The sequence below is a fragment of the Phalacrocorax aristotelis genome, chromosome 1, assembly GCF_949628215.1.
Source record: "Phalacrocorax aristotelis chromosome 1, bGulAri2.1, whole genome shotgun sequence".
Lineage (NCBI taxonomy): Eukaryota > Metazoa > Chordata > Aves > Suliformes > Phalacrocoracidae > Phalacrocorax > Phalacrocorax aristotelis.
The window spans coordinates 129,244,206-129,271,957 of record NC_134276.1 but is presented as its reverse complement, the minus strand read 5'-3'; the positions used below and the strand labels follow the sequence as shown (position 1 = coordinate 129,271,957).

The window sequence follows — 27,752 nt, the reverse complement described above, 5'->3', positions numbered from 1 at the left end:
TAGTGACGTTGTCACAGCCAGTGTAAGTGGGTGTTGCACTCCCTTAGCTACATTGCCTACCATTTTGCTTTGCAAACTGTACTAGTTAGCTGTGCACCTTCGTAAGTCCGGCTCTGTACAGCCCTGTGCTCCTCCATCTCTTGCCACTTGAATGACTGACAATGAAGGTCAATTTTGGTGTCAAAGCAAGTAACGACAAATAAAGCGAGTGAGGCCATCTCATAGTTTGTTTCTTCCCTGGTATTATTTCACTGGTGTTTATGAAGTGACACCAGAAGAGAAGGCTGAGCTCTTCCCACCTGGGAGAGGAGTTGCATGGCAAATTGGTAGGATAGCTGAGGGAGAAAGAAAGAGCCACTCATTCATTCCTACCAGGCAATTCTCATACAGACCAAGGACCACAGCATCTGCAGTCAGCTTCCAGTTTCCAGAAACAAAAGGATTGCTTTGCCTATCTTCAGCTGTTTTGCAGTGACGTTCCAGCCCACCACCTTTCCCCAGGAGAAGATGGCAAGTGACTGTTCATTTACCCCAGTTCACCTCAACAAGTCAAAGTTCCCCTTTTCATTCGTGTATTTGAGGCATGGCCATGAACTTTTTGGTGATGCTCCTACACCAATGTTTTCCATGAAGGCAGTCCCAAAAAGGGAAGGCAGTGTGGATATTGATACTTGACCTTAAGGGAATGTATGTTCTTGTTCTTCTGCATTTCATCTGGCTGAAAGAATGGTCAAGAGAAGCTTTCCCTTGAATACATCCTGAAGGCATGTCAGACAGGGTTTGATCAATTTTCCCTGGTATATCCCCTTTCTAAGCACTTCCACATTCTCCAGTCTTCAGCTTGAGTGCTCTCTTAAGCTAAGCTTTTTGTTGGGCTTTACCCAGAAGTTAATTTCTTCCACTTCAGATGTACAAGCCCTGAATAGTTTCTGCTGCCTACGTCGAGTTTCACATGATTGTGAAACTTTGAAATCAATGGCATTAAACTAGCTTAAAATCGGTGTTGTGTTATGTAGCAATGATTCATATACAGTGAGTCACAATGAAATGTCTCATGCTATAAGTAGCTGGCCATTGAAGAGCTATCCAGCTTGTGCCCTCCACCTAAGAAGCAGAGCAGAGTCTGTGTGAACTTTTCAAAGGATCTTTAATCAGCATTATTTAATTTTTAATTGGTTAGAGGCAGTACACAGGCAACTTTAGTATTGCTTGGGGCATCTGAGTCATTTTAAGTTCTATAAGATCTTATTCATCTTAAGTTCTATGCAGAGATGGCAGAGAAAGAAACTGGTGTTTTGATGCAAGACACCTATTTCTCAGTGAGCACGCTGCCTTTCTGGTTGGCCCCTTTGCATCCTGCTTCTAGGGGAGTACAAGGTTCATGACAGAAATGGTCCGCACACCACAAGACCATGCTATTTGGCAGCTGAACTGGATGTCATGCTTCTGCATCTGTCTATGGATCAATGAAAAGATCTCATCTATGAAAATACCATGCTCTCTTGGTGCCGAGCTCAAACTACAGAGGAAACACCCTTGGGAAGTACAAACTATCTCCGAACTCCCCACCTTCTACTCCGTGACCTATCCCTATCCGTTAGAAGCACACAGCAATACACAGGTGTGGGTAAAAAAAACAAAACACCCTTTTAAAAAGAATGCACTTTGGTGCACAGACATCTCCCTTGTGGAGAGGAGAAAGAACAAACAACAGATGTTAGTCACGTTGCTTAGCACACTACTGGAGGGCATTCAAATATACTGTGACTAGCGCGCTATAAGGACTTATATGGAATAATTTTGGTTACACACAACGAACTGTTAATTCCTTCAGAGCACCCAAGGCAAGAAATGTAATGACAGTTTAATGTCATATTGATAAATGTCCACTTATGAAGAAGAAACACGGATCCAATGGTTTGGGAAAGAAATGATGGAAAAAGGGAAAGTCACTCTGGAATTACGACTACAGTAAATGTTTCCATTTTAAATCTAACTTCTTTCCTTTTATTCACCACAGATAAGCCTTCACACATACAAAGAGCAGTGGTACAATAGTGCCTTACTGTAAGGTAGAATTTTGCTAGAGCTAAGATGTATTTTTCAGAAAAACTCTGGAGCAAATCAGAAAGGACAGCTGTTTTGCATTAGCCTACGCGCACACCTGGAAGATGTTTTTTTGTTGTCATAAAACTAAGTTCCTGGATTTTTTTCTTCAATAAATGCCATTCAAAATAAAATCCAATCATCTGAGAGGCTTGAGGAAGTGACATTTCTTCTCAGATAGATCATGATAGGTTAATGGTTGGACTTGAAGATCTTAAAGGTCCTTTCCAACCTAAATGACTCTCTGATTCTTTGAGGGGTTCCCCAATATTTCCAGTCAAAGCCCTTCCTCAGGGCTGATAACTCCACCCTAAGTCTGTCAAAGCTGAAGGGCTGTCCTTGGCCTACTGCCTTCCACAGTCTTGTGCCACCTACACAAGCTAATTGCAGACCCACGCAGCCATCCCGAGCGCAGCCGCATTCATTTCTATACAACTGCTGCTCCTCAAAGTAGAGGGACCTTGAGCCTGAGAAAAAGAAGACAGCTGGTGTCTCTTACATGCACTGGGGAGGAGGTCTTGCTACCACGCAGCAACTTTGGTAGCATGAGATAATGTGGCCAGGCCACCAAAGGAAAATTTTGGCTTTGATATTGCTGAGGAACTCTGGGTAGGGCCTCTCTTGCAAAACTTTTGTCATCTGTAGGAAGACTACACTCCAGCTCACTTCAACTTATCTGAAAGAGAAATTAAGGATCTTTCCTTGCATAACTCCCTTAACGCTGACTTGACGTTGAAGGCACACACCTATAGTCAGAGAACATATTACAACTCAAAAGTTTTTCGTAAGTAAAAAAGAACAACAAAATACAATACAGAAATAATAGAAACAGGAAATTCACAGCTAAAGCTGTACCCAAAAGCACCTTAATCCTGTTCTACAACAAAATCCAAAGACATGCCAACATCTCCGTCTCTTGGGAAAACATGCTGACAAGTGACCATAGAGATGCAAAGGCTTCAGCCAGTATGTTCATCTTCCATACACTCCCGTTTCACAGAGGTGCATTAGCACTTCCCTTACATTCACATCATGTGTACGCACAGGGCTTTGATTCTTGATTCTTGGTCAAAGATGTATCAGGCTGAAAACCAGTCACTCTCTGCGTTTCATTAAGTGTCAACTTCTTCCAGCTGCTGAGGGTAAGTAGGGCTTTCAAAGTACCTCACTGCTTCAGTGGGATCTAGATGCCTAAGTCTACATCAAACCTCTTATAAAACTCATGAAGATTTTACCTGAATCTTAAGCCATTTTTTAGGCTCACAATAACCTTGAAAAACTTCCTGCCCTATGAATGACAGGGGTACTTACCTGCCTTTAACCCGGAACACATGAGTTAACTGATCTTTTCTGAGAACCTTGGACAGAAAGGCAACACAGAATTTGTATGCCAAATACTTGCCTCTGATATTGTCAAGCTTTTTGAGCCCAAGCTCTGCTGTGGAGTATCACAAAACCTAATCATCAGACTTAGCTGAAAATAGATAGATGGAAGATAAGTTTCTATGGTGCTCTTTTCATAACCATAGAGACAGTCATTTGGGAATACGCTACCATCCGTCATGAAATGAGAGCACTTGCCTAAAAAAGAGAAAAGTCTGTAGTGACAAAAAACTTTCTGGCACCTACTGCACATACATATGAAACAAAGCCAAAATAACAGAATGCTCTGTTGCACATTTTCAATAATCTTCAGGAAAGAGACAAGAAAAAGAAGGACAAATTTTCTTTACAGGGTGGAGACACTTGAGTAGTACGAAAATGAGGATTGTAAGTGCTTTGAGAATTGAAAGCAGTTTAAATTACATACCTTGACTCCGAATTTTCCGGGCTACTAGTGCTTGTTTTTTGTTTGTTTAGTTTTATTCACCTCCCACATTCCTGAGAGACAATGTCTTCTGAAGCCACAGAGGGTACGTGGAACTGTTGCTTTACTGTTCTGTTTTTCAAAATATACACCATACTTGCAAAGATACAAGCAGGGCAACCCCAAAAAGCAGAGTGATCAGAACCCAGCAGGGATGGTTAAGGGTGAGACAGCTGTGCCCAGGGTGTGGAAGAGGCAGGGAGACAACTTCTTGCATCACGGGAGCTCTGGGGACAGCAGGAAAGCCACAGACCCAGCCTCTCAAAGTATTAGATGGGCATTGGCGCTACTGCATAGCTGGAGACAGTAAGCCACCAATGCAGCATGAAAAAAGAGAGGCCTGTGGGTCATCCAGAGCTGCTTTTTAATTCTACTTGCTTTTGCACTTGCACTGTCTGAGCTGTGAGGTTTCTCTGCACAGAAAAGCAGACTCCAGGGGTGGCCTAAATGTGGGATTTACACATTTGTATGCACAGACTGCACAGGAGTTCAGCAGACCTGCCTCTTCAAGATGAGTCATATGCGCATGCAGGTCCATGCACACTTTAAGATTTGAGTTTGTACATCCAAACCAATACTTGGTTGCAGGATTTAAACCCAAAGGGAAGCACAGGCATACAGAACAGAAAAAATCAGGAAACAGAGGTACAAGCAGATCTGTTCCAAGTTACTGCCAACGACTACAAAAGTACGGTGCTGTGATGGCCGTATGCAATACCGCAACAGCAAGGTCAGTAGGGGTCAAAAGGAGTGCACAGAACCTCTTCCAGAAACACCTCCGCATCTTCATTCTCCTCCAATATTCCCTCCATTTGTGCCTGCCTGGCATTCATCATAGACTGCACCTGGGCAAAAGCAAAAGGGACAATTGGGAGCCTATTTCCTTACCACTGGTGCTCAGAACTGACCTTGCCACTCCTCCCCAGGTTCTGCATTCAGTATGGCATGAACCCAGCAGCAAACCACAAAGGTGGTGCTTCCCCTGACTGACTAGACAGCAATGAAGGAAAGGACCCTCTCTTTCCTCTAACCTCCTCCTTTCCCCACGGAGCTCCCCACACTTCTAACTCACTCCCAGACTATCATTCACTCTACTTACTTTGAATTTCTTGTGTTTTAAAACCCTGCAGGATCAGCAGAGTTGACAGTTGATGAGAGTGGTTGACAGTTGACAGCTAAGCTTCCCTCGCCTCTCAGCTAACAGTCCTCCAGGGCACATCCACCCCGTTCTCCCCCCTCCACCTGGTTCTCACACACACACACCCTCCCATATCTCTCCTCCCTCTCCTTTTAGGGCACATGTGGTCCCTTGCACCCCAGGCACTCTGCTCCAGCCCCGTGCTTCTCCTTCCAGGTCAGCAGACACACAGTGAGAGAAATGGTCATGGGTTGACCACATTTCTGGTGTGCTCAGCAAAGCTGGCTTTCTGCTGTGGCTGTAATAGACAGTCCCCACTGAGCCCCAGCAAGACACCATACCTGCAGCAACATGAACTGCAAGGGGTCATCGGGCTTCTGGTACACCAGTTTTTCTGTGATCTCCTGAGACAGAGACAGACAGAATGAAAGAAGTATTGATGGTTGGGTAGATGGGTGGCTGCACTTTGTGCTCCAACACTAGCTGTATTATAAAAAGCAAACATCTCTTTCAATACCCAATTATGATCAAGGATCCTTTTCTACTGCTTAAGTCCACACTTAAGAAAGCACAGGACAAGGAGGGATCTGGGGAAGGGATAATTTGGTCCAAGCAAACTTTAGGCCCACCTTCTCAAGCAAGCCTCTGGAGGGAGAAGGGAAAGAGATATTTCACCTGAAATATCTGCAAAATATTATGTTTCTCCATGTACTTAATGGAGGCTTCAAAGGGGTCTTCATACACCATTGGCTGCTCCAATGTTTCACATGTAGTCTCCGTTGGCTTGACTACAGTTCCTGATGACCCAGCCTCAGGTGATTTACCGCCAGCCTGTGTGGAGTCAGACATGTACATCTTGACTTTGAAACCTGGCAGTTCACCCACAGGTGATCCAATCTCATGTGAGTTTTCCCTGGATACGGGAAATTCAATGACAGGTAACTGGTCCTCAGAATCTGGTGGTTTCTCAACAACCAGCTGGTCTGCAGACACTGGCAATTCCACAATAGATGGCTGTTCTGCAGATGCTAGTGTTTCAACCCCAGGTAAGTCATCCAGTGATGGTGGGGATTCAACTATAGGTGTATGGTCCTCAGATGGTTCAGAAGCTCGTGATGTGCTAGATTCCTCCACTTCAGATTCTGAATGGTCATTGGGCTTGTGCTAAAATATTTAACAAATAAAGAACAAAGAGTATTTTAAACATGTAGCCCCGTAGACCAGATACATCACATTACTGCATCCTTCTGCAAATACGTTGCAGCCCATCTTAGAGCATGCATTAAAAGGCTTTAATTTCTGTGACTGCTCTCACCCCCACCTCCTGCCCATGAATCCAGGAACTTCATTTAAGCTCAGGCCCAAGCCTTCAGACTTGGTTTAAGCTATGCAGTAGGTGTACCTGATGCTTACTGACTGACTGATTTTCTTAGGGGCACTCTAGGTGTATACTATAGGTAGTTTTGTCTCTGGGTGGAAGTCCCTCAGATGGATCCCAGACCGGGCTCCTTACCTTGCCTTGCGTGGGACTGTTGGTGAGCCCTCTTATCAGCACCCTGCCCAGGTGCTGTGGGCTGCGCTCCATTGGCACTGCCCTGCCTGTGCTGGGGTTGCCCTCAGCTCACGGCTGTCTTCCTGCTTGGCGCAGCCCAGGTCTTGCTCCCTGACAGCAAGCAGCTGAAATCTGGGTGGGCTTTGCCCATCTCCCCCTTGAGCAGCTGGCTGCGGACTGTGCTGTATCCACCCTCCTACTCCCAGTCCTGTGACTGAGTTCAGGAGGGGTCCCGCCGCGTTCCTCCTCCCCCTCATCCCAAAACCACCCGGGGCAGAGGAGGTGGAAGGCACGATGGGTTCTCGCCGCTTTGGGGGTTCCCGGTTGCAGCTCTGTTGCATGAAGCAGGGTGCTGGGGAGGGGGAGGTCGGGAGGGGGGCAGGACCCGCACCCATCCCTGTAGCTGGGAAGGGGCGCGTTCTGCCTGGGGGTAGGGGGTACAGGACGCTTTGTTTTTTGGGGGGGCGGGCAGTATGCCGCGGGGGTCAGGGGGCCTGGGGGCGCAGGAGGCTGGGGTGGGACGCTCGGGGGCAGCACCGGCTGGTGCAGCCGGCGGGGGCGACCCCCGGGTCTGGGTGTGCGCAGGGGAAAAGGTTTCCGGGCCCGGGGCCACCGCCGCCCTCCCTCACCAGCCCCCGTCTCTCCATGGCGGGGCAGGGGCGCGCTTCGCCTCTTCCCGGCGCCGGCCTCTTCTGCTGCTCCTCGCTCGCCGTAGGCGGCGGGGGGGCGGAGGGGAGGTGGGCGACGCCGGAGGGGTTGCCAGGGGAACCACCACCCCTCCGCCTGGATAGGCGGTGCCGGCGGGGTCACGTGGGAGCGAGCGCTGCGCGGCCATCATGGGCGAGGGCGGAAGTGCTGGTCGCTGTGGCGGTGCCTCGGCTCCGTGCCGGTCGTGGTGCCGGTGGCCGCCCTCCCCCCCTGCGTTATTCTTCCCCCCACAGCCTCTAGAGAGGTCTCTTGGTGCGTGCCAGCAACCAGCGAGTCCTCCGTGGGGGGCTGCCTGTGGCCTGGTGGAAGCAAGGGGTCCCTTGGCAGAGGGAAGGGCATGGCGGTCTGCGGCCCGTAGCCCAGCCCGCCACCAGCCCTTGGCTCTGCAGGGAGCCCAGTCACCTCACTCTGAATTCTGGCGTCCTTTCGGCAAAACGTGGCCTGGCTAGGGCCTTTCAGCCTTGCCATGGTCCTGTAAAGGACACAAGAAAGCATGGGGTAGCCATTTGCTCTTGTTGGCCCTGTTATCAGTACCGTGGTAGGAGGAGAAGGGCAGAGACAAGCAATACATGGAGGATCAGATGGAAAAGGACGTGGCAAATAGCTTGTAAAGAGAAGTGGGGAAGCAAGAGGTAGGGTAGTAGAGCACTGAGAGAAATATTTGCATGCACGTTCATGTGAGAGGAACTTTCTCTTCAGTTTTACATGGATCCTGACAGTTGTGCTGTGTGATGAACTTCATCAGAAAAAGCAAATAAACAGATTGCCAGTTTCCCCCAAAGAGGAGATGAAAGGAATAAAGATAAAAGCTGTGCTGGGTTACCACAGTAACCAGCTTCTGAAATACTCTGGTTCATACTCCAGTGAGACAAGAGCTGGGATGAAACATGAGTGGCCGGAACTGCCATGGGGGTTGATGGCGGGGTGAGAGGGAGGGAGATGCAGGACTTCAAAACCTGTGCTAAACTAACATATGTCACTTCTATTCAGAGCAGCTCAGTCTGTGTCTGTTTTTCAGGCTACAGTGGTGACATTTTAAGAGAAACAGCTTCCCCACTACTCCAGTACTGGCCTCGTGACAGTGCTGTCCGTATCCTCAGCCACACTGACCACTCAGATCATCTTGCACTGGAGCACTGTCTGCACTCATGGGATGCCAGGTCATTACTCAACTCCTTTGAGACTGTCTTGCCTCTTCCACTTTCCCATGTGACTGCAATGGTCCCAGACATGATGGGACTGCTGGCTTTTTGAGTGTGGTTTTTTTTTTAATGTGTTCTCTTGGAAAGATCTTGAATGATACTGGGTAAAATCTGTAAAATGGTTGAAGTGTCTTAGGGAGTTGGTGGGGTAGACTTTCAGGGAGATTTCAGGATCTGACTTCTTCAACCTCCACTGATTATTCTGTCCTCACATGATGGGAAAGGGTACAGTATACAGCCTGGTGCTTGGGATTGTCATCCTTTGATTTGTGGACCCTGACAGTTTTCCTCCAGGAGCTGTAAACCAATGGAGCAGGCTTAAGTTTGTAGGCAGAATATTTGCTGGTTTGTCTTGTACATCCCTTAGAAATATTCTGTGTATTTCGCAGTGATCTGTGCATGTTTCAACTCACATTTGCAACCCTTGTAGCTGTGAAGAAGTTTTTGCTTGATGAGGTCTTGTTGCCAGTCAGCCTGGAAACTAAGACAGCAACATCCAGAAACAATTGAGGTGTGGGTTAGGAGATCTTCCCTGCCCTGCAGCTAGGTATTTTTGCATAGCTGTAATGGTCACAGACTGAGGGTCTGAAAGGAAAACTGTAAACTTACATCCCTGTCATACTTCAGGGGAGCGGTGTTTGCTCTAGTAATTGCAGTTACAGTTTTAGCTAAAGTAGGCACCTGCTTTCAGTTGTGTGTGTATGGGTAGTTGTATGCTGAGCCATCCCAGTGCTGTTTTCTCCACAGCATGACTCCCCTCAGAACTTCTCCCATGGGTTTCTCCTCTGCATCCTTCACTGGATGGGACTAAGCAGTTCTCAGCTGCCTGCTGGCTTCAAAGAGCATCCTGCTGTGGGTAAATCTCGAGCCCAATGTCTTCCTTTCATCTGTGCCTCACTGGTAAATAGCAGATCTCTCCATTTCTAACCCCACTGCCTACTGCAGGGATCTGGCTGCAGGAGCTGGAAAGCTAGGATTTTGTACAAGGAAGTAAGATGAATGACTCCATTAAATAAACATCACTGCTCTGTTTATTCTTTCAAAAGAACAGATTACAAAAGGCAGAAGATGCATTTTAAATGCATTAAAAATTCTGAGCAAAATAATGCCTTAAATACAATTCTCATGTAACATAAATCACATGGCTTTTTTCTATCCAGGCACATGGAAAGAAAAAACGTATTATTACATCATTATTTATATGGCACCATATGCTAAGTCTGGAAGTTAAAGACTTTGAAATAAATAAGAAAACACCAGCTGCAGATCAGCAATATGCTCCTTTATTGGGAGTCACTATGTAACCATGGCTATCATTCCTGCTGTTAAGTTAAAACTTAAATAAATTGTCAGAGAAATGAGGTAGCCATTAGAGATTCAGTGTCTGTCTCCTGGGGACACTTTTTCTAACAGCTGTAACAAAGATCTGCGGCTGGTTTTGTCCTGTCTGTGTAGTAACTCATTGCATTTGTCCCTGCAGTATCACACAGTTGTTCAGTAGAGATGGTTGAGCTGTTCACTATAAATAATGTTGGTTAACAATGCGGCCCCTTTTGGGTTAATAAATTGTGCTCAAACCGCTCCTGTGCCTCTTTGATTGGTTTCTTTTGAGTCTGCAGTGAAGAGCTGGAACAAATCACTTTCCACAGTCTGTTCACTTTGAATATTTCTTCTTATTTTATTGAGCTGTAAGTATACATATATAATAGCCAAATCCTGAAAATGCCCATCTTAAACTCCTGTCACCTCATCCAGTACTTGAAAACTATAATGGGATACATGAGATGAAACACATTGGAAAATGAAATGTCATTGCTTAAAGGGGCAGAGGGCCCTGGTCAGCGCCAGGCTGGGGAATTTGTCCCTCTACTTTGTGCCAGAGCCACTGTTGGGACTCAGGCTTTCTCCCAGACTGAGGTTGCTGGCCAGAGCGGCGAGGTCCCCTCCTACGCGATCCATGAGGCTGCCACAGCCCAGCCGATACCCAAGGCTGTGTCCTCGTGCTTCCCTGCATGTTGTTGCTCCAAGACTCTCTGACCTCTGGTTCTGCACAGCTGCAGCCAGGTGTAGTTGAAACCTTCCTGAGGTCTGGTCAGCACTTTGTGGCATGTAGCAGTGATCAAAAAAACAGGCTGTGAGGAAGAGGCTGGGGTCCTTGGAGAGACATCTCTGCTCACCCACGTGCCCACCTGTGACTCTGGGTGGGTTGCGCAGTTGCCGTGCATATTGGTTCCATACCTATATGGTGGAGTAATTGCTCTACCCTCCATCCAGAGGGTTGTTGAGAAAGTAACTGCATTACAGGCTGGGAGGGGCGCAGGTGTAAGCGCAACAGAGCAATGTGGAGAAAGCTGGCTCTTGCATGACGTAGAAGAGAGAGCTGAGATACAAGGGGAAGAGAGGCAGGCTGGGGCTGCTGACTTGCACCCAGACTGCTCCTACCCCAGCAACCTTTAATGTGGGCCTGCTTCCAACAGCGACGGTTGAGGAGGAGACTGCACCCAGGTGTCTGCTTTTGTAAAGGTGGCTCTTAAGTGTTGGTGTGCAGAGACCAAGCCAGAGCATGCTGGCAAATCCAGCTCTTCCCCGGTATGGCCTCTTGCTTGGGCTCTGCCCACGTTTCCCAGCAGAGAGCAGCAGAACCTCGTAGCTGCTCACAGGGGCTCCGAGTGCATCCTCCAACACCTTCTTGCCGTGTTTGCCTCCACAAAACACAGCAGTAAACCTTCGCTGAGCTCGCAGGAGCGTGTCGGACCCTTCAAGAGCATTGGTATGGACAGACAGAAATCGCATGCTTGCAATCCTGAAGTTTTGGTGCTTTCCTGAAAACCAAGGTGTTCGTGGAGAACAGAGAGACCTTTCTTGAGGGGGTGCTCTCCAGGTTGTCTTTGTGCTCAGTGCCAAAAGTGAGTGCCTCCAGAATGGCTTCAGAAAGTGGGGAGATACTTGTATCAGGTTAAGCACACCTCTTTCACAGATGACTGGCATAGACTAGGTAACCCCTTGAGGTCTCTTTCAGTCCCATCTTTGGCAATGCAGAAAAGAAACAAGTTATTAGCTTCTGCGTTCAGAAATATTTGCTTTGGGAATCTGTTTAGCCTACATTAGATTTAACCCTTTCTATTAAAGTTTCAGCTGTCTCTTGTTTTCTCCTCACTTTATAATGTCATCATGAATGTTATTGGTGATAAAAATGAATGAAAAATGTGAGACACTGCTTCTTTGCCAAGGTGTAAAAACTAATTAGTCTATGTCTAATTTGGAGAACGTGCGCCAGGAAAATGAGACTTTGTCCCCTTTGTAAACTTACCTGCTCTTCCCTGGGAGTTTAAATAAGCCAAATTTGGGATTATACTGTAACCTGCTCAGTGGTATTAATTGTGGCAGCTTCTGTCATTCCTTAATTGTCCCACTCTAATTCCTGAAACTAGCATGGTTTTATACATTCCCTTGTGAAATAACCACAGACCTTCTGGGAGGCCCAGTCCTTGTGAGTGAGAAGGCTTCAGTTTGGTCTCACTGTCACGTGGCACCAGAGGGAGCGGATGCTCTGTTCTGACTGACATCCACAGCGAACCTTCATCCCATCCTCTCTGCATCAGCTGTGAAATCCCTGAAGGAAGGGAGAGTCCAGGCATGGTGTTCACCTGAGGGAGTGGTGCCTGTGGAGGATGCTGGGGATAAGGATAGCACCTGGGTAGTGGGAAGGCACAGGTTTGTGTCTTCACCCTGCAAATGCTGCCTTATTGCTGTGCTCCCCTCTGGTGTGAACTCAACTTTTGCCATGGGGCAGGCTTTTGGAAGGCCAATGTATTACACAGTGACAGCAGGACCCTGGATAACCCTATCAGTATGTCCCTTTTGAAGAGGCTGTAATCCATGGACAGTTGCGAGTGGCTTTCTGCATTCCTCAAAGCTTTGTGGCCAGATTGCCTCGCCGTCCTCGCTTCCTCACACCCCCTCATTTGGCCTGTATGGCAAGGTAATTTAAAATGCAATGCAAACCACCTTAGCCCTGGGGTCACTGAGCTGGTCTCCACAGCCTCCTGCCACTCACCCTAGGTAGTATCTGTCCTTCTTTATTGATGCAAATGATGCTTCGTCTCTGAATAGTAGCTGTACATGGGAAAGGTGCAATTAGCTGCTGCAAGGAGCCGGGCCCGTCTGCCTTGCCTTGTTTAACAGAGGCTTTAATTAAAGACCCCCTGATGCTCGAAAACCACATTAATTATTCATCTGAAAACATTTACATAGAGTCCCCCGTTTCCCTTCTTCAATAAATTATCAACTTCACGTCTCCATAATTCATCGAAATGACTAAAAATACATTGTCTCAGCCTCCATCACCTCCCTGCTCACTCTGGCTTTGTCTGTTCCAACTGTGATGGGTTCAGTATCTTAATGTGAAGGTCTCCTACTGCTCTTAAGTAAAAAGGAGGGGGATGGAAGAAGCGGAGGAGAGGGAGAGGGGAAAGATTTGTCCCTGCACGGGAGTCATGCAGATGGTAGTAATTTTTCTCTTTTGTCTTTCCCACACAACTGGCACGATATTGAGGTTTGAAGAAGCTCGTTGACTATTTCTAATGAGGGAAAAGCCACTGAGGGGAGGAGAAAAGATGTTTCCGGGGCAAAAGAGGCCTGGGTTTAAACAATTTCTATGCTTAGCTGCAGATATCCTGTGCGACCCAGAGATCAGCAGTTAATCTCCCTGGATCACCTCCATACCCACCTGTAAACCAGGCCAACAGTTCCCTATCTGCCTGGTAGAGGGATGCTGCTTTACTAATTATAAGCTGTTCCAATATAGCTGTTTTAAAGAGGAAAAAGGAAGACACGATTAGGCAGAGGGAGAAGTTCTGTAGCAATTCACAACAAAGATGTCACTGCAGGCACAACTGAGGGAAAATTCACTGCAAATAGTTTTTTCCAACACATTTCACTTTGTGATAAAGTGAACTGTCACATGAGAGAGGAAAAAATCAGTCCTCTGAGGGCTTGTTTACATGGGGAGTTAAGACAAATTAGTGTGAGGTGTGAGGTAATGCGCAGAAGTCGAAGTGCTTTAAACCCCTGTGTGGGTGCTCTGATACAGAAGGAAAATGGCCTCAGTTCACTATGGTGACAATTAAATGAAAGCAAAGCAAGGTCCCTTTATCCCCGAATGTCCACGCAGGGCTTAACGTGCTTTAATTCTTGTGCTTTCCTGTCACACCTTTGGTTAATTTACCTTAACTTTCATGAATGTCCTAACCTGCAGGCATTGGACAAGTGTGTATTCTGCCTGGCTCTGAATAACTACTGTTCTCTGCAGAACCAGGAGCAGTCTGGTGCCTACAGAAATCAGGCCCGATGTGCTTTCCTGGGAGCAGAGGGAGCTGGTGGCTAGGAAGGGGTGATCTTCTAAGGTAGTGGGTGGAAGGGGGCAGGGTGGACACTGGCAAGTTTCTCAGGATGTGATCAAACAGATAATTAGAGAAAGAACCAGGAAAAGAGAGCACTGACTCCAGATGAGTTTGCCCACTGACCTTTAAAGATGCGGGTTCAGTGCTTTCAGAAGGAAATAAAGACGTTTCTGTGTTTGGACCTGAGCAGATACAGGGTCCAGGTCTAAGACTAACAATGGGGTTGAGCTGATTACAAACAGTGGTACACTTATCTGAAGCATTACTCTGTTGCCTTCTGTCTTTTTTTCCCTTCTCTTGCCCTTGTTGTGGTTTTAGTTAGGCTGTCTTGGCTCAGCAGCGAATAACATGGTGGCAAAACATTTGTCTAGCCATGAGGATGTGCCTAGATCTTGGGCACTGCTCTCTTGGAGCTGAAAGACTAGAAACTCTTCCCACTTCCAATTCCTGGAAGACAATCCACTGAGGTCTTTTTGAATAGCTAGCTCTGGTTCAAGCTGTTTTTCACAAATTGGTGGAGGCTGGGGGGACATAGGAGGGAAGTACAGCCGTATTCTGCTCTTTACCAAATACACATTCCTGAGAGGTGTGAACAATTCTACAGTCCTCTGTAGAATTAATGTAATGGGGAGGAATGTGTATGGGGAATATGAAATGCACAAATTCAAATACATAGGAGCAGGATCTGTGGCATGGAGGACAGAGAGGGAGAAATAGGATTGTCAGCTGGAGGAGATGCTGGCTTTTCAGAGGCTGACTTTTGGAAATGGGTCACCGTTTGGAAGATCTCATTTGCTTCACCATGAATGGCATGGAGTAGTACACCCTAGTTCATGAACCACAGCCCAGCTCTTGAATTAGGAGTGAATTTTAGCTTAATGTGCTCTTAGCTCTGGGCGTAACCTCTTCCCACTGACCTTTTCCTTGGAGACTGGAGATACCATTTCGTAGGATATGCTGGAAAAGAACACCAACAGAGGTCATTCTGCTACTCAGGATATCGCTAGAGGATGCTAGGTAGCACTGAAATAAAAGCTTTCTAGCATTCAAATGGAGTCAGATACTTAGGATTAAATTTACTACAAATATAATCTATTGCTTCCCAATTAAATTATATTTCAGACCATGTCACTAAGAGATCTGAATTAACATTCCTCTGGATGTAAGACAACCGCATTTTTGCAGGCATTAGGAAATAACTCCCATCCTTCTCTTCCATCTGAGCAAATTGGATTAAAATTTTCCGCAGTGAAGTTTTTTAGCACTTTATACTGTCTATGGAGATCCCTTAAAAATTGTCTGGGCTGTGGCTTCCATCCAGATGTACATAAGCGTCAGTCTTTAGATACATCGCTCACAGTCCTGCTTAGAAGTAATAATCGGTGCTGTCTTTCCTGGGGGATAGGACAATATGTAATTGGCTTAAACAGAAGGAAGATCTGGTTAGACATTAAGAAGCCTTTACTAATGGTACAATAATAAGGCACAGGAATAAATGGCTCGAGGCCGTCTGCCTGTAGAGAAGTTTAGATGAACACACTCAAATGATCTTGCCTCCTTCCAGAAGGAAAGCAGAGATCATTCTTTGCGGTTTCTTTCAACCTTATTTTCTATGATTCTGCATATGCCTGCAAAGTTTTCTAGCCAAAAGTGGCAATAGCAGCATTTTCATTTCCACTGCATTGTCACTGAAAACACTAACCCATCAGTGTCCCAAAGGAAGAACAGGCTGAAATAACAGAATGCCAATGAGAGCATCCTTTCTTTCCAAGCTGGCAGGAGCAAGCCATTTCGGAAGGTGATGTACATCTCCCATAACCCATGCTCCAGCTTCCTTGGTTGAGCCAAATTGTCTTCCCAGCTTGTCAAATGGGAGAAGTGTTACCACTGTAATTAGAAACATTAAAGCAATCAAAATGAGCATACAAGCATAATTAAGGCACTCTCGGTTTATGTCCCCTGCAGGCATTCTTTTAAAATAAATGACTTTTTGGTTTAATTTAAGCCTCTTCCAAAACATCACTAAAACAAAGGGGGAAAGGAATTTCTATCCATATATTTGCCAGTAAAACTACTTAGTTTTCAATTTCATAACCTAGTTTACACTGGTACAATTTCCCCACACTGGCAAAATCTAGAGAGTATTGCTGAATAAAGAGCGTAGCTTTAAAAGAATAGGTTGGATTTGGACAACAAGAATCAAGAGGAGCAAGAGAGACTTCCCTGGCTCTGGATCAAGCCCTTCATAAAAGAGGAATCAGCTCTGCTGTGCCAGTTTTGGACATGATGTTATGAAAGTGCCTTTTTTCCCTGTGAAGGAAAGGTACACGGAATAATTAACAAGGCTGGAAGAGTGTTTTCCAACCTGGGTGGGTGAAAAAAGAGGAGGTGAAGATCAGGAACATCTGTGAGTATGGGGGAGCTGTAACTCTTCTGCCCCTCTGTAAGACTGGAGTAGGATTGCACTACAGAAGAGACTGAGCCCCACTCGTAGAGCTCATTGGGTTAAGCCTTGGAGAAGTAGATGCTCAGCTCTGACTTTCTGAGGCTGAGCTCTCTGCAGAAAGTAGCCACAGCCAGTCTGCCTTGGGAAAGATGGGCTCAGCACCTGTGTATGCATGTGGGGTGTGTGTGTGTGTGTGTGGTTTGGGTGGTGACAAAGAAGCACACTTGCCACCCATTAGAAAAGTGCTGCTTCTTGGCTCCTCATTCTGCCATAGGAATACTTTTGCTTGTAAGCCCTGTAGTTGTGATGACCAATTAAGCCTAAGAAAAGATGCTCAGGGTTACCCATGGGTCAAGGCAGAGTTGCCCCACAGTGGGCTAGCAAAGAGTGGGTATACGCAAATCCCAAATGTGTGCATGTCTTCCAACCTCACTGCCTTCAGCTCGCTGGAAAGACTGGAGAAATGGCAGCTGGACTTTATTTAAGGTTGATGTTAACCTCTCCACTGGTGGGAGGTCATGGTGTATGCTGAGTATTCCTAGTGGTCTGGGAAGAGCGTCAAATTTGACCATCTAACAGGAATTTGAGGTTACGATATGTTCTCAGAAAGGTCTTACGGCCAGTCTTCCCTGTTTTATTGATCTTAGGGTCTTTGATTTATCCTCTGATGAGATCCCACACAAAACCTCAGTCTGGTTGATATAGGCGAGAAACATACAGAGCCAGCTAATGGTGCAGATGGGAGGAGATGGCCACTTCCTTTGAGGACCTGCCTTTCTAACAGGGTTAACAAGGCCCCTGTTAGCACCAAAGGGTCACTGGTCCACTCAAGGCTATTCCAGACTCAGCTGTTTGCCCACAAGCTGGGAGAGTGACTGCTCCACAGTGGACACCTCCCACCACCACCCCCCTAACTAACTCAGCTGCTGTGAACTGCAGGCTAAACTCATCACATGTGTTCCTTCACTGAGATAACACGGCAAGCAACGGGTACTGCTGCAGCTTCCTGGTCCTAGCACTGCCCTCACAGGTGAAAAGTGCTGTCCCTCAGGATCTGAATGTCCCCGTGCTGGCCAGCTGAGAAGAGCATAAGCCACAGAGGTAACAGACACTGACTCTGAGCTTTCACTTCATGCTAAAAATCAGTCATGGTAAGAGTCAACGGGTGTACCCTTCCTCCCCAAAACTGACTCAGCAAGAGATCTGGGGATGCGAGGGTAATTTTTTGGCACAGATTCAAGCATGCACATGAAGGTGAGGACTGTGGAGATCACAGCTGCCTTTGCTCTCTCTAGTGCTCTCTAGCCTTAGAATGACTGGAGCGAGCAGCTCCCTTATCCCAAAGCCTTGCCCTATTAGTGAGGCTGCTTCCCCCAGTTGCCTGGCACTGCTGCAGTTCCTGGCCAGGGAAGGAAGCCCGGGAGAATCCTTATGCTGGAGAATCTCCTGCAGCACCTCTGCAGAGGGGCAAAAACACACTCCTCTACCTCACTTCTGGTTTTGTGCCCTGTCCCCACCGAGTGCTGCCACAGCTGATGTGCCATCTGTACGAAACAGACAGCTCTTTCCCTCACCGCACACCCTCTGCGTAGGCAAGGGGCTGGCGACTGGCTGCGACAGACGTGCAAAAGGACAAGGTGAACGTCACAGGCAGCACCAAGAAAATCCATCCAAAACCCTACTCCATATGGGATGCATATTCCAGCTGTTCAGCCTTTGGAGTAAGCTGGCTCTGAAGCTGCTGCTATCCTGGCTTTAATGCTAGGCAAGGACAGACCCATCAGAGCTGGTGAATAGGGGGAAAGCAGCAGGGGTAGCAGCATCATGCTGGTACAAGGAATCTTGTGATCCTATTGCTCCCCATGATTATGCTGTTAACAGCCAAGCAGGGTGGAGTTTAATGAGCAAAGGTAGATGAGAAAAGGAAAACAACTGAGACAAATGATGTTTAAATGTGATGGCTCATTAAACAAAAGCTCTCTGCTATGTTTCTTTCCTTGGTTGCAACAAAAGGGACAATGGCCATAAGTAAGAGGCAACCCACTGACAGCAGGAAGGATTTATAGAATGTAACACACTTAATTTAGCAGCTCCAGCACCAACGAGCAAAGATATTTTGCATCAAGTAACTCAAGTGAAGGGTTTTGTGATGTTTTTGCATGAGGCAGAGAGCTCTCTTCAGCACAAATCCTAGGAGCTTCTTGGTGAATATCAAGGACCAGTCCTGCTTTCTCACACAATTGAACTCCTGCTGTCTCCAGCAGAGGTTTAGGAATGCAGCATGGAAGTCAATGCAGCATGGGACACAGGTCTCACACTAATGCATCCACCATCCTGTCTGGCTTGGGTTGCCAACGCTTGCTTGTGGGGCTTTGATCCTGACCAGATCCTGTAGATTTTACTGAACTGTAGACCGTAACAGCCTTTGAGAAGTTATCCTAATCAATCCCCCTCCAGAAGGCTTCTCTGGTGTCCTTTCTGCCAGCTGTATAACCTGTGCCCAGAGCATGCAAGTGGTAGAGGCTCTGCACCCCCCAAACTGAGCAACTATTCCAGCGGTTCACTGTCATTGTGCACCTTGTCAGAATATTGTCCTATCCAGCCGGGATATGGAGGACAGATTATTTCCTCCCGCTTTGCTGAAGCCTTAGTATCGATTTTGTAATAGACTGCCTTTTGGCTTTCCAACAATATGTGAGAAAAGATCTCCATAATGTTCATCTGTCTTACAAGGCAAACGGCTACTCTGCATTTGTATAAATCACGAAACTGGGTGTGATCTTCTGCCTGCAAAAAAAATGCAATCTATCATATTGAAGTTTCTATTGTGTTATTTATGAGGATGGTAAAGGCAATACTCTTCACACATAAAATACCTGATCCCTGAGGAGCTTTCACCAGTAAGCTTCTGAGCTGAGGGGGTGGCCCTGCAATCCAGCAAGGGTAGAGGACAGGGCCCTGGACTTCTTTGCCAATTCAGAGTTTGTCACGAATGAGGAAGACTGAGTACATGATTACTTCCAATGTTAGGACGTGTTGGATGGCAAGAAAATAATATCTTGACTGCTCTTTTTTTTTTGTTTTCTGCATGGCTGACCTAGCCTTATCAGAAATTACATTGCCCAGGACTGGAAAATTTAGCCACTTGGATGCTGCTGGGTCTCTTCATAAGAAAAAAAATCTTAGGAGCAGATGCAGAGATATCAGATTTAAACACCATATTCTTTGGCCTTTTTGAAGGTCAGGCACCATGGAACTAACCCAGATTTTAGGATTTCCGCTGAAATGGTGGTGCACAACAGCAATGGTACAGGCCCTTTTGTTGGCTGTGTTCTGCACGTGACTGTGCTGACATCGTAAACCACAGTAAAACAAATAACTTTGTTCTAACTGCTGCAACAGAAGGTCCTCTGTCTCCCAAACCTCATTTGATCCAAGAGGGATTGAATTGACTTGAAAGCAGCTTTGATCAACACCCTCTCTGTTCCAAGTGAGGAGCTTGCACTGCTGGAACTGCCTGTTCGCAAAGCTCATGGGAAGACAGCCAGCAAAACACAGCATCCATACAGAAAGTGCTTCTTGGTTAGGGGTGGCGACTCTGTGGACAGGAGAAAGGCGGCTAAGACTATCTACAGTGGGGAGTTCCAACATCCAGTTGTCACTTCTGTACCACTGTATCTCCTGTTTAGTGGATACCAAAATGTTGCAGTTGAGCAGCATTTCATTTTGTGAATACAAATCAATGGTCTGATAGATTGCCCTCAGACTGACTTTTGTTCAAAATTGCTGAAGCCCCATTACTTGCATGACATGAGTCAGAGAAATTAAAGTCTCACTGATTGTGATGTTATAAAGCAACCTGAGTCTGCAAAAGAATAACCCATGTATTTGATACCAGGGCACGCTGTGTTTGCAATTGATACTTTGAAGGCAGATACCTAATATTAGTCAGAGCAACCCACAAGAAAAACAGGACACAATGGTAAGGCAAGGCCAGCTGGACACACAGTGACTGAAGAATGTTTCACTTTGGCCTCTGGCAGTGGTGGAATTTCTAAAGCTTCTTACTGACAGCAGGATTTAGGTCCAAACTCCATTGCTTATATGTGGGGTGTGTGGAAAGTAGTATCATTGCGATTAGCACCAATGCAGTCAATGCAGGCGGTGCAGTTTGGAGAGCTGTGCTGCTCTTGCTGAAGTAGACACATTTGGTTGGCTGAATGGCTCTCCAGAGTCCACAGTCTGCATTGACTGGATTTTTGTTGACTGTAAACAGACATTTGGCCCCTAGTTCACATATAGGTACCTACAGTCCAAACACCTACATCTCACACTAGCTGTATCTGCACACAGTTTAGCTCACTCCTGAGCTGCAAACCTCACCTCGGTGTGCACCGTGTCAGTCAATAGCAATAGCAAGCTCCTGCAAAAAGTGATTACCTAAGCATAATCTCTCATTCTGTGGGAATATTAGCTCAGTAAGACCAGTCCTTCCACTTCATTTCACACCATGAGGTTGTAGAAGGTATCTGGAAACTGAGTCCTGAGCTGGAATGCTTTCTGAATGGTGTTTTCACAAAACATTCAGTCCCAAAAGTCAAGAATATGTAATTATGTATTTCTTTCAAACCTTTCACCAACCTTGCCTATCTTATAAATGACTTCTCCCGGTTTTACTCTCATGGACTTCCTAGAGCTTTCTTAATTCTTTCCAGTTTCACATCTACCGATGACCACATTTTCTTCCTGTATCTCTTGAAAGCAGTAACCACTGTATCTGTTCTGAAACACCTCCCCATTGACAGACCCAGGGGGCTTCTGATGACCAACAACAATTTGATGCTCATTCATGTTATGCTGACATGTAAACCCACCAAGGGGGACCTGACTCTCTTCATAAATTTCCTCCAGTGCATGGTGAGAAGCAGAACGTGCTCTTGCCAACGACCTCTGAGACTGCAGTGTGAAAATAACCTAAAGCATTTAAAAAGCAACAAGAGGGGAAGGATGCATTTTATGTCAATTCAGTCAAAAAGTCCTCAGAATTAGTTGCCTGAAGTGTTTGGGAAGGCTGATAGAGTATAATAGCACAGAGTCTATTTTCTTGCTTCTCAGCAAAGACAGCATTAATAGTCTGGGCTTAATATAGCCTTCCACATGCCAACTGGGTGCAAAATTATGGCTGGTATTAGAAAACCACTTACCATGTGGACAGGCTTAAAGTGCAATAAGCTGTGGGGTGTGGATGCAGATGGAGTATGCCTAAGGACATACAGTGACCTTGAGAATTGTATGCCATGTCTTTGGAGACATAGTGCTTCTTTATTGTGGACCCTGACAGAGATTGAGCTCTTCATCAGTGGTGGGGCAAGGAAGGACTTGGGTTTGGAGTCAGGCTTGAATTTTAAGGTCCAGGTATATCTAGAGATGTCTGAGCACAAGAGATTTACTGTAATTGGTTGTATACACCGTTATAATATCTGTATGCATAATACATAGACCAATATACATTGGGATTGTGCCAGGGAGAGAATCCACAGCCCCGCATGTTTGCAAGAATGTAATATCTAGAAAAAACCCACAAACCTGTAAGCATCCTCCATCCTCTTCTGTACCCAGCCTGGCTTGATTGGTGCACCCGCTGCCAAATAACAACAATTATTTTGATAGAAAGGAGCAGAAATATGGCTGGGTATCTCTTCTGAGACTTTGTCTTAGCACTTGAAGAATGCAGAGTATGACAAATAAGGTCAAACCCTTTAACACCCTGTATTGTAACATCTGTACAACAAAGCTTAGAGACTGTTGTTCTAGTATTACTACCTAGTACAGTGGGCTCAATCGTTCAGTGCTTATGTAACGCTCTTTTTTATGTACATGAATTGTGTCTCAATCCTGTTTTTCTCCCCGTAGATTTTCTCAAAAGTTATTAATAAACTGTTTTGACCAATAAGTTACAGGTTTTGCAGTGAATTATTTGTTGTTTTGTCTGTAGTTGGCCTCTTTGTTTATACAGTGATCTCTTTTCTGTGACCTCTGATGAGAGGATTAATTTTAAGAGCATGATAATAAATACACTGTTGGTGAAGTCTTCTGGACAAATGTAAATCTTTGCTAAAATTAGAAGACATTCAGCCTAGCATTTCCGTGGTTATCCAGATACTGACATACAATGACATCACGCAGAGTGAGTCAAGCAGAAGGCTGATTCATGGATCAGGATTTTTGGTAATCAACCAACACAAGTGTTTAGGTAATTATGTCTGTACAGGATGTTGTGACACGTCTATCCTACATGTACTACCAGTTGCTGAGACAGCTCCTTTTTATTACTAAAATATACCTTTCCTGCCTTAAAACATTACAATTGTGGGAATTTCTTTTTTAATGAGCCACATGCCACCTCGGTGAAAGTGACAGGGCTCAACTTGTGTGTATTAACGCTGAAGTGGTAACACAGAGGAGAATACCCATAGCTCATCACCCAACTGCTGGAAGGCTGAAAGATTTGGCAGCAGGGCTGGAATTGAGAGAAGCAACTAAAAAGAAGGGGAAGTGAGAACATCCCAGGCATTTCTAATGGTCATGTTCTTGTGTTAGTAACTGAATACCATGAGACCACTGAATGTCCTGTCTCCTGTTTCCACCTGTGTGTCTGCAGGTGCCTCTGCACTGAGTACCACCAAGGCCTGCTAAGCTGAGGGGCCTACCCACATCTCACCTTCTAGCTGGGAAGGGGGCCCCAGGGAAATGGCTGGATACTGTGCCGTCATTTGGCTATTGCAGCTATCAGGAGGTATGAGCAGCCTTTACCACTGCACACGTTCTTGCGCAAACCCTGGCCACAGTCAGGAAGGGGAAAGGTGACTTCACAAAAAGCAGATGCTATGCACTTAATGTCTTGTGCTGTCATCACCAACTGTGTTGGTTCTTAGTTATACTGGGGATCTGCTTTCCTTCATAGCCTGAGACTGGGGAGCATAGCTGTGCTCCTCAGCACTAGGCCACTGTTTGGGCTGTGCCTGGAGGGTTGACCCTGTGTCTGGAGCACAGACACGCATCTGTCTGTGACACTTTCACTGGGAATTTTCCAAGAAACTCTGTCCCATGTTCAGAACTGGGGAGAACTGGCCTGAATTGCCTGCTAGACCTCTGATGCATCCTTGCAAAAACTAATGGAGTCTATCTGAAGGGCTAAATAACAAGGCACAAGGCGCTTGCTGTCAAGCTGGAGAGCCATAGCCGTGCTGGTGTTCATCTGAACCCTGCCAGCTCAATGCTGCTCACTGTGCTCCTTCCGCTGGAAGATGCCTCACCGTTCCTTCTTCCTACTCCCTTTTCCCCTCCTCATGTCAGGAAAGGCTTCTCGGCTTTTAGGTGGGGGCAGATCACGGCAGATGTGTGTTCTCCTTTGAGACTCGCCCACTGTTTGGCTTAATTAATCCTGACACATTGCAGTTGCTATTACGGAAGAAATGTCAAGAGAAATTAGACCAGCTGGTAGCATGAAAACCAGGGAAGCCAGGACTACGCAGTGCCTCACTTTCCAGGGGAAGCTTGATTTGCTTTCCTGACAGGGGTGGTGGGGGACTGGAAGGCTGGGCAGGAGAGGCTGACCTCTGTCAACTGGTCTTGGCACATTCCCCTTGCATCAAGTTCCACCGAGGGGACGACGAGGTACTGTTCCCCAAACAAACCCAGCAGGAGATCTAGCCAGCAGCAACTGGCATGACTGGGCTTTCATGAAAGCCAGGACAGCCCTGGGATTCAGCTTGTCTCAGGGTCCTGCTTCCCTGAAGCATAAGGCTGCAAGGAGCTTAGTTCAGCTCCTTGGGTAGGAGAGAAGCACTGCTGAGTTGCTTCTTTATCTTCTTTTATTCTATGAGCATCTTCAGCTGCTGTTCCTCACCACTTCCCTCACCTTTATAACTATTGACTTGAATGATTTCATACACCAATCAATTTTGTTGGATTTATGAGCAGCTTTCATGCCTTTTTTTCTTAAAGCAAACAACCTTCATATTGTGACGTTCCATTAGACCATTGCATCTGAGCTCTTTCCTTTCTGCAGTGATTTGATTTAAAAAAATGAGAAGCTGGTGTAATAATACACAGTGCAGCTGCACAACGTGGATGCATTGTAAATACATATTTCCCCCTATATGAACATCTCCTCCTCTGTGCTTTCCTGTGGGACATGTAGCTCGTAAGTCTGCAGATGCCAGAAGCCTGGAATAGAATTGTACTTATGGAGAACTGACTTTGACACTTAAATATTGCCTGAAGTTCAGGAGTGTATTTTGTGCTGTGTGTCTTGGGGATGCAAGCAAGTAAAATTTCACTTCTGCTTGATGCATTGGCAAAAAAGCGTTTCTTTGTTCTACCACAGACAGGAACTTACTCGCCAAAGGGATGTTGCTCATATTTAAATATTAAGAACGAGACTTCACCACGGCATAGTATCTCTGTCTTGCCAAGCTCAGAAGTAAGTCTGGCTTCTAGCAGTGTAGAAGCAACATATTTCTCCTGTTTTGAACCCACAGACTGCATGTCCTGCTGCAGGCATTGGAGGTCTCACTCTTGCTGTCTGTGCTGGGCTCAGAGCAGGAGTGCTTCTCTGGGATGTCTCAAGGGAGTGGACTGTGAGCTGTGTTGTACCAAGAAGCAGAGGAGAGACCAGGCACTCAGAGAGGAGCGTGGAGAGGAGGAAAAAGAATGATGGTTTTGTGAGGGCCATGCGACTCCACAGGGAACAAAGGCCTGTCTGCAGCAGCAGTGCTGGCTTTGGTAGCTGTGATGGCAGTAGCTGCTCTGCACTATAAGGCCTCTTTGCACTGCACCAGCAAGCTCCAGGCCCTGTGGCTGCTCAGGGGTCAGACTAGACACAGGATTACCCAGGGCAAGAGGTTATAGGAGGCAGCAAGACAGTCATGGTCTCTTGCCTGCTATACCTATGTGCAGAGGAAAGCTGGGCTACTGATGGCCAGTGATGGCCTCTCTAATCTCCAGCAATCAGTGCATCCTGGTTTCTGTATATCAGGCAAAGACTCATCTCACCCCGTGAAAGTGGTACCATGGTCTTGTGCATTGTGTCCCTCATCCTCATCCCATTCCATGTTCCTCAAAAGATCAGAGCATCACTTATTCTCCTTTTGTTGTGGTCAGGGCAAAGAGAGGTGCTCTGTTGTACTGTAGAAGACGTGGTTTGTGGGGACAAGGCCTCCTCTCTCACTTTGGGCTTGATCTGAACCTTACTGCACGCATCCAAGGTGTAAGAGAGCAAAGGGAATGGGATCTGGGAGCTATGAGAAGCAGCTCAGATAGTCCCTAATCCCACATCCATTCACTCTACTCTTTTCCAGAGGTGCTGCTCTGTCAGGTTGAATGTCACCAGGCTGCACAAAACACTTGCTGTCTGTGGTCACAGAAGGGCTGTCTGTCCTATGGGTGATGAGTTTCCAATGAATGTAGAGAAAGAGACATGAACCAGGTCAGCATCACTGTTTCTTGGATCCTAACCTCCATTTCCTTGCCAGGAAAGCTTCAGGAGCTGTGAGTGCAGGGAGCAGCCTCATAGCTCAGTGTGAAGGTTGCACGGGGACATTTGTGTGGTGCTGATCAGTCTGTGTGAGGTGAGAATGCACCTCTGCCTGTGTCTCTCTGTACATATCAGGCCACTCTCTGAGCTGGGGCTGCCGTCTGCTGCTCTGCTTGGGAAGAGGTGCACACACAAAGGGCCACACAGCACAGCTGCTTTACTCTTTTTAACTCATGGCCCTTCTGTGCACTCAACACTATCTGAGGGCTTCTCAGCCATGTCAGCAAGATTGACTGCTTTGGGGATGAAGGACTGAGGCTAGGCCAGGACTCTGGGAAGCAACTGCCATTGATGGGCTGTTGGAAACATTCTTCTTCTCATGTTCTGCATGTCTACAAGTCCATGTCCTACATGTCCTACAAATCCTCTGCCTGCTTCAACACAGCAGCCTGCCTGGCTCAATGATTTGGCTTAGGCAAAGCAGGCAGTGGGGTCATAGTCCCATATTTTGCACCTCTTGGTCTAGCCTACTTTGTTTGAGAGCTCGGCACTGCACACGGTGGAAGTCCTCGTCCTTCCCTTCACTGCTGTTGGGTTGGGCACAGCAGGCCACTGCTGCAAGACATACGGGCTGCATTGGCATCCAAACAGGTTTTAGTCTGGGGGTGATGCCAGTTGCCTTTACTACAAACCTCCACAGGTGAGGTGAGGAGAGGTAATTGTACTGGTGGAAAAGATGGCTACCCCAGCTCGCTGGTGCTGCTCACCTGTTGGAAGTTGCCAGCCCTGCCCAATCTGCCAAGGAAGCTGTGCGAGTTTCATTCCCTCATCCAAGTTGTACAAAATCCTCAAGCTTCGCTCACATCAACCATTTTGAAGACTTCAGCTAATCTGTTTGTTTTTTCCATGGCTTGGATTTGGGAAGGCTTCTGTGAACTGGTCTCCCAACAGTGCTGTGTAGGACCTCCATCCTCACAAGGGAAGCGAGAGCAAGCTGAGGTACGTCTGCTTTTCTACCAGCATGACTGAATCTGAGAGAAGGCACCTCTCCATTACCTGATGCCTTTCTCACTTACAGCCCTGCCCTGGGTTAGTTAAAGCAGTGCAGTCTCCTCCCTGAGCTCTCTCATGTCAGTATAAAAGTGGCTTACATCTGCTTTTTAATTCATAATTTCTTTACAGACTTAACTTGGATCATCATAAGCTGTCTGCAATCCTATAAAGTGCGAGCGAAGGCAGGGGGCCTTCAACTAAATGCATGTAACACCAGCACAATTTTATGGCTGGGCAGGCTCTGAGCAATGTGACTGAAGGCATGTGAATATTCACAGCTATTAAAATCAAAATAAATACAGTGCGGATGGCCTAATAGATTCAAACAGTGAATGCTGTAGCAGGAACTCCTGTCGGTGTCCATGAGCAAAGAAAGACAAAGTTCATCCAAAGAAAATAAAAATGTATTCACTCTGCATTATTCACCCAATCACAGCTTCTCCTGAGGGAGACCAAGCTGGTAATGGCTGGAATAGGGGAAGGCAAAGCAAAAGGTGCAACAAAAATGGCAATAAAAACCAAGCATTTTTTTCATGTTTCACCTATTGGTGCTGAACTATTAAATGTGTCTGATCAGGGTAGGAGGATGTGAAGCCCTCAGGCAGGAGCAGCAACACATAGAGATACCCCTGAGTCTTTCCATGTTGGCTCTGAAAGATGCTCCAAGGATGGTTTTTCACTGTTGTACCACAAGACCTCCTCGAAGGAAGGAGAGACACCACCCCCCATTTACTATGGGA

At 46.5% G+C, this 27,752-nt stretch overlaps 1 protein-coding gene across 1 annotated transcript; it reads right to left on the bottom strand.

Moving 5' to 3' along the window:
- Positions 1-1,135: 1,135 nt before the first annotated feature.
- TEX55 (testis expressed 55) lies at positions 1,136-7,442 on the bottom strand. Its single transcript, XM_075106660.1, has 4 exons — positions 7,293-7,442; positions 5,787-6,275; positions 5,453-5,515; positions 1,136-4,818 (listed from the first exon to the last, which is right to left on the bottom strand). Exons 1-4 carry the CDS (start codon positions 7,308-7,310, stop codon positions 4,705-4,707), a joined length of 684 nt encoding a protein of 227 aa, XP_074962761.1. The 5' UTR covers positions 7,311-7,442; the 3' UTR covers positions 1,136-4,704.
- Positions 7,443-27,752: the final 20,310 nt, after the last annotated feature.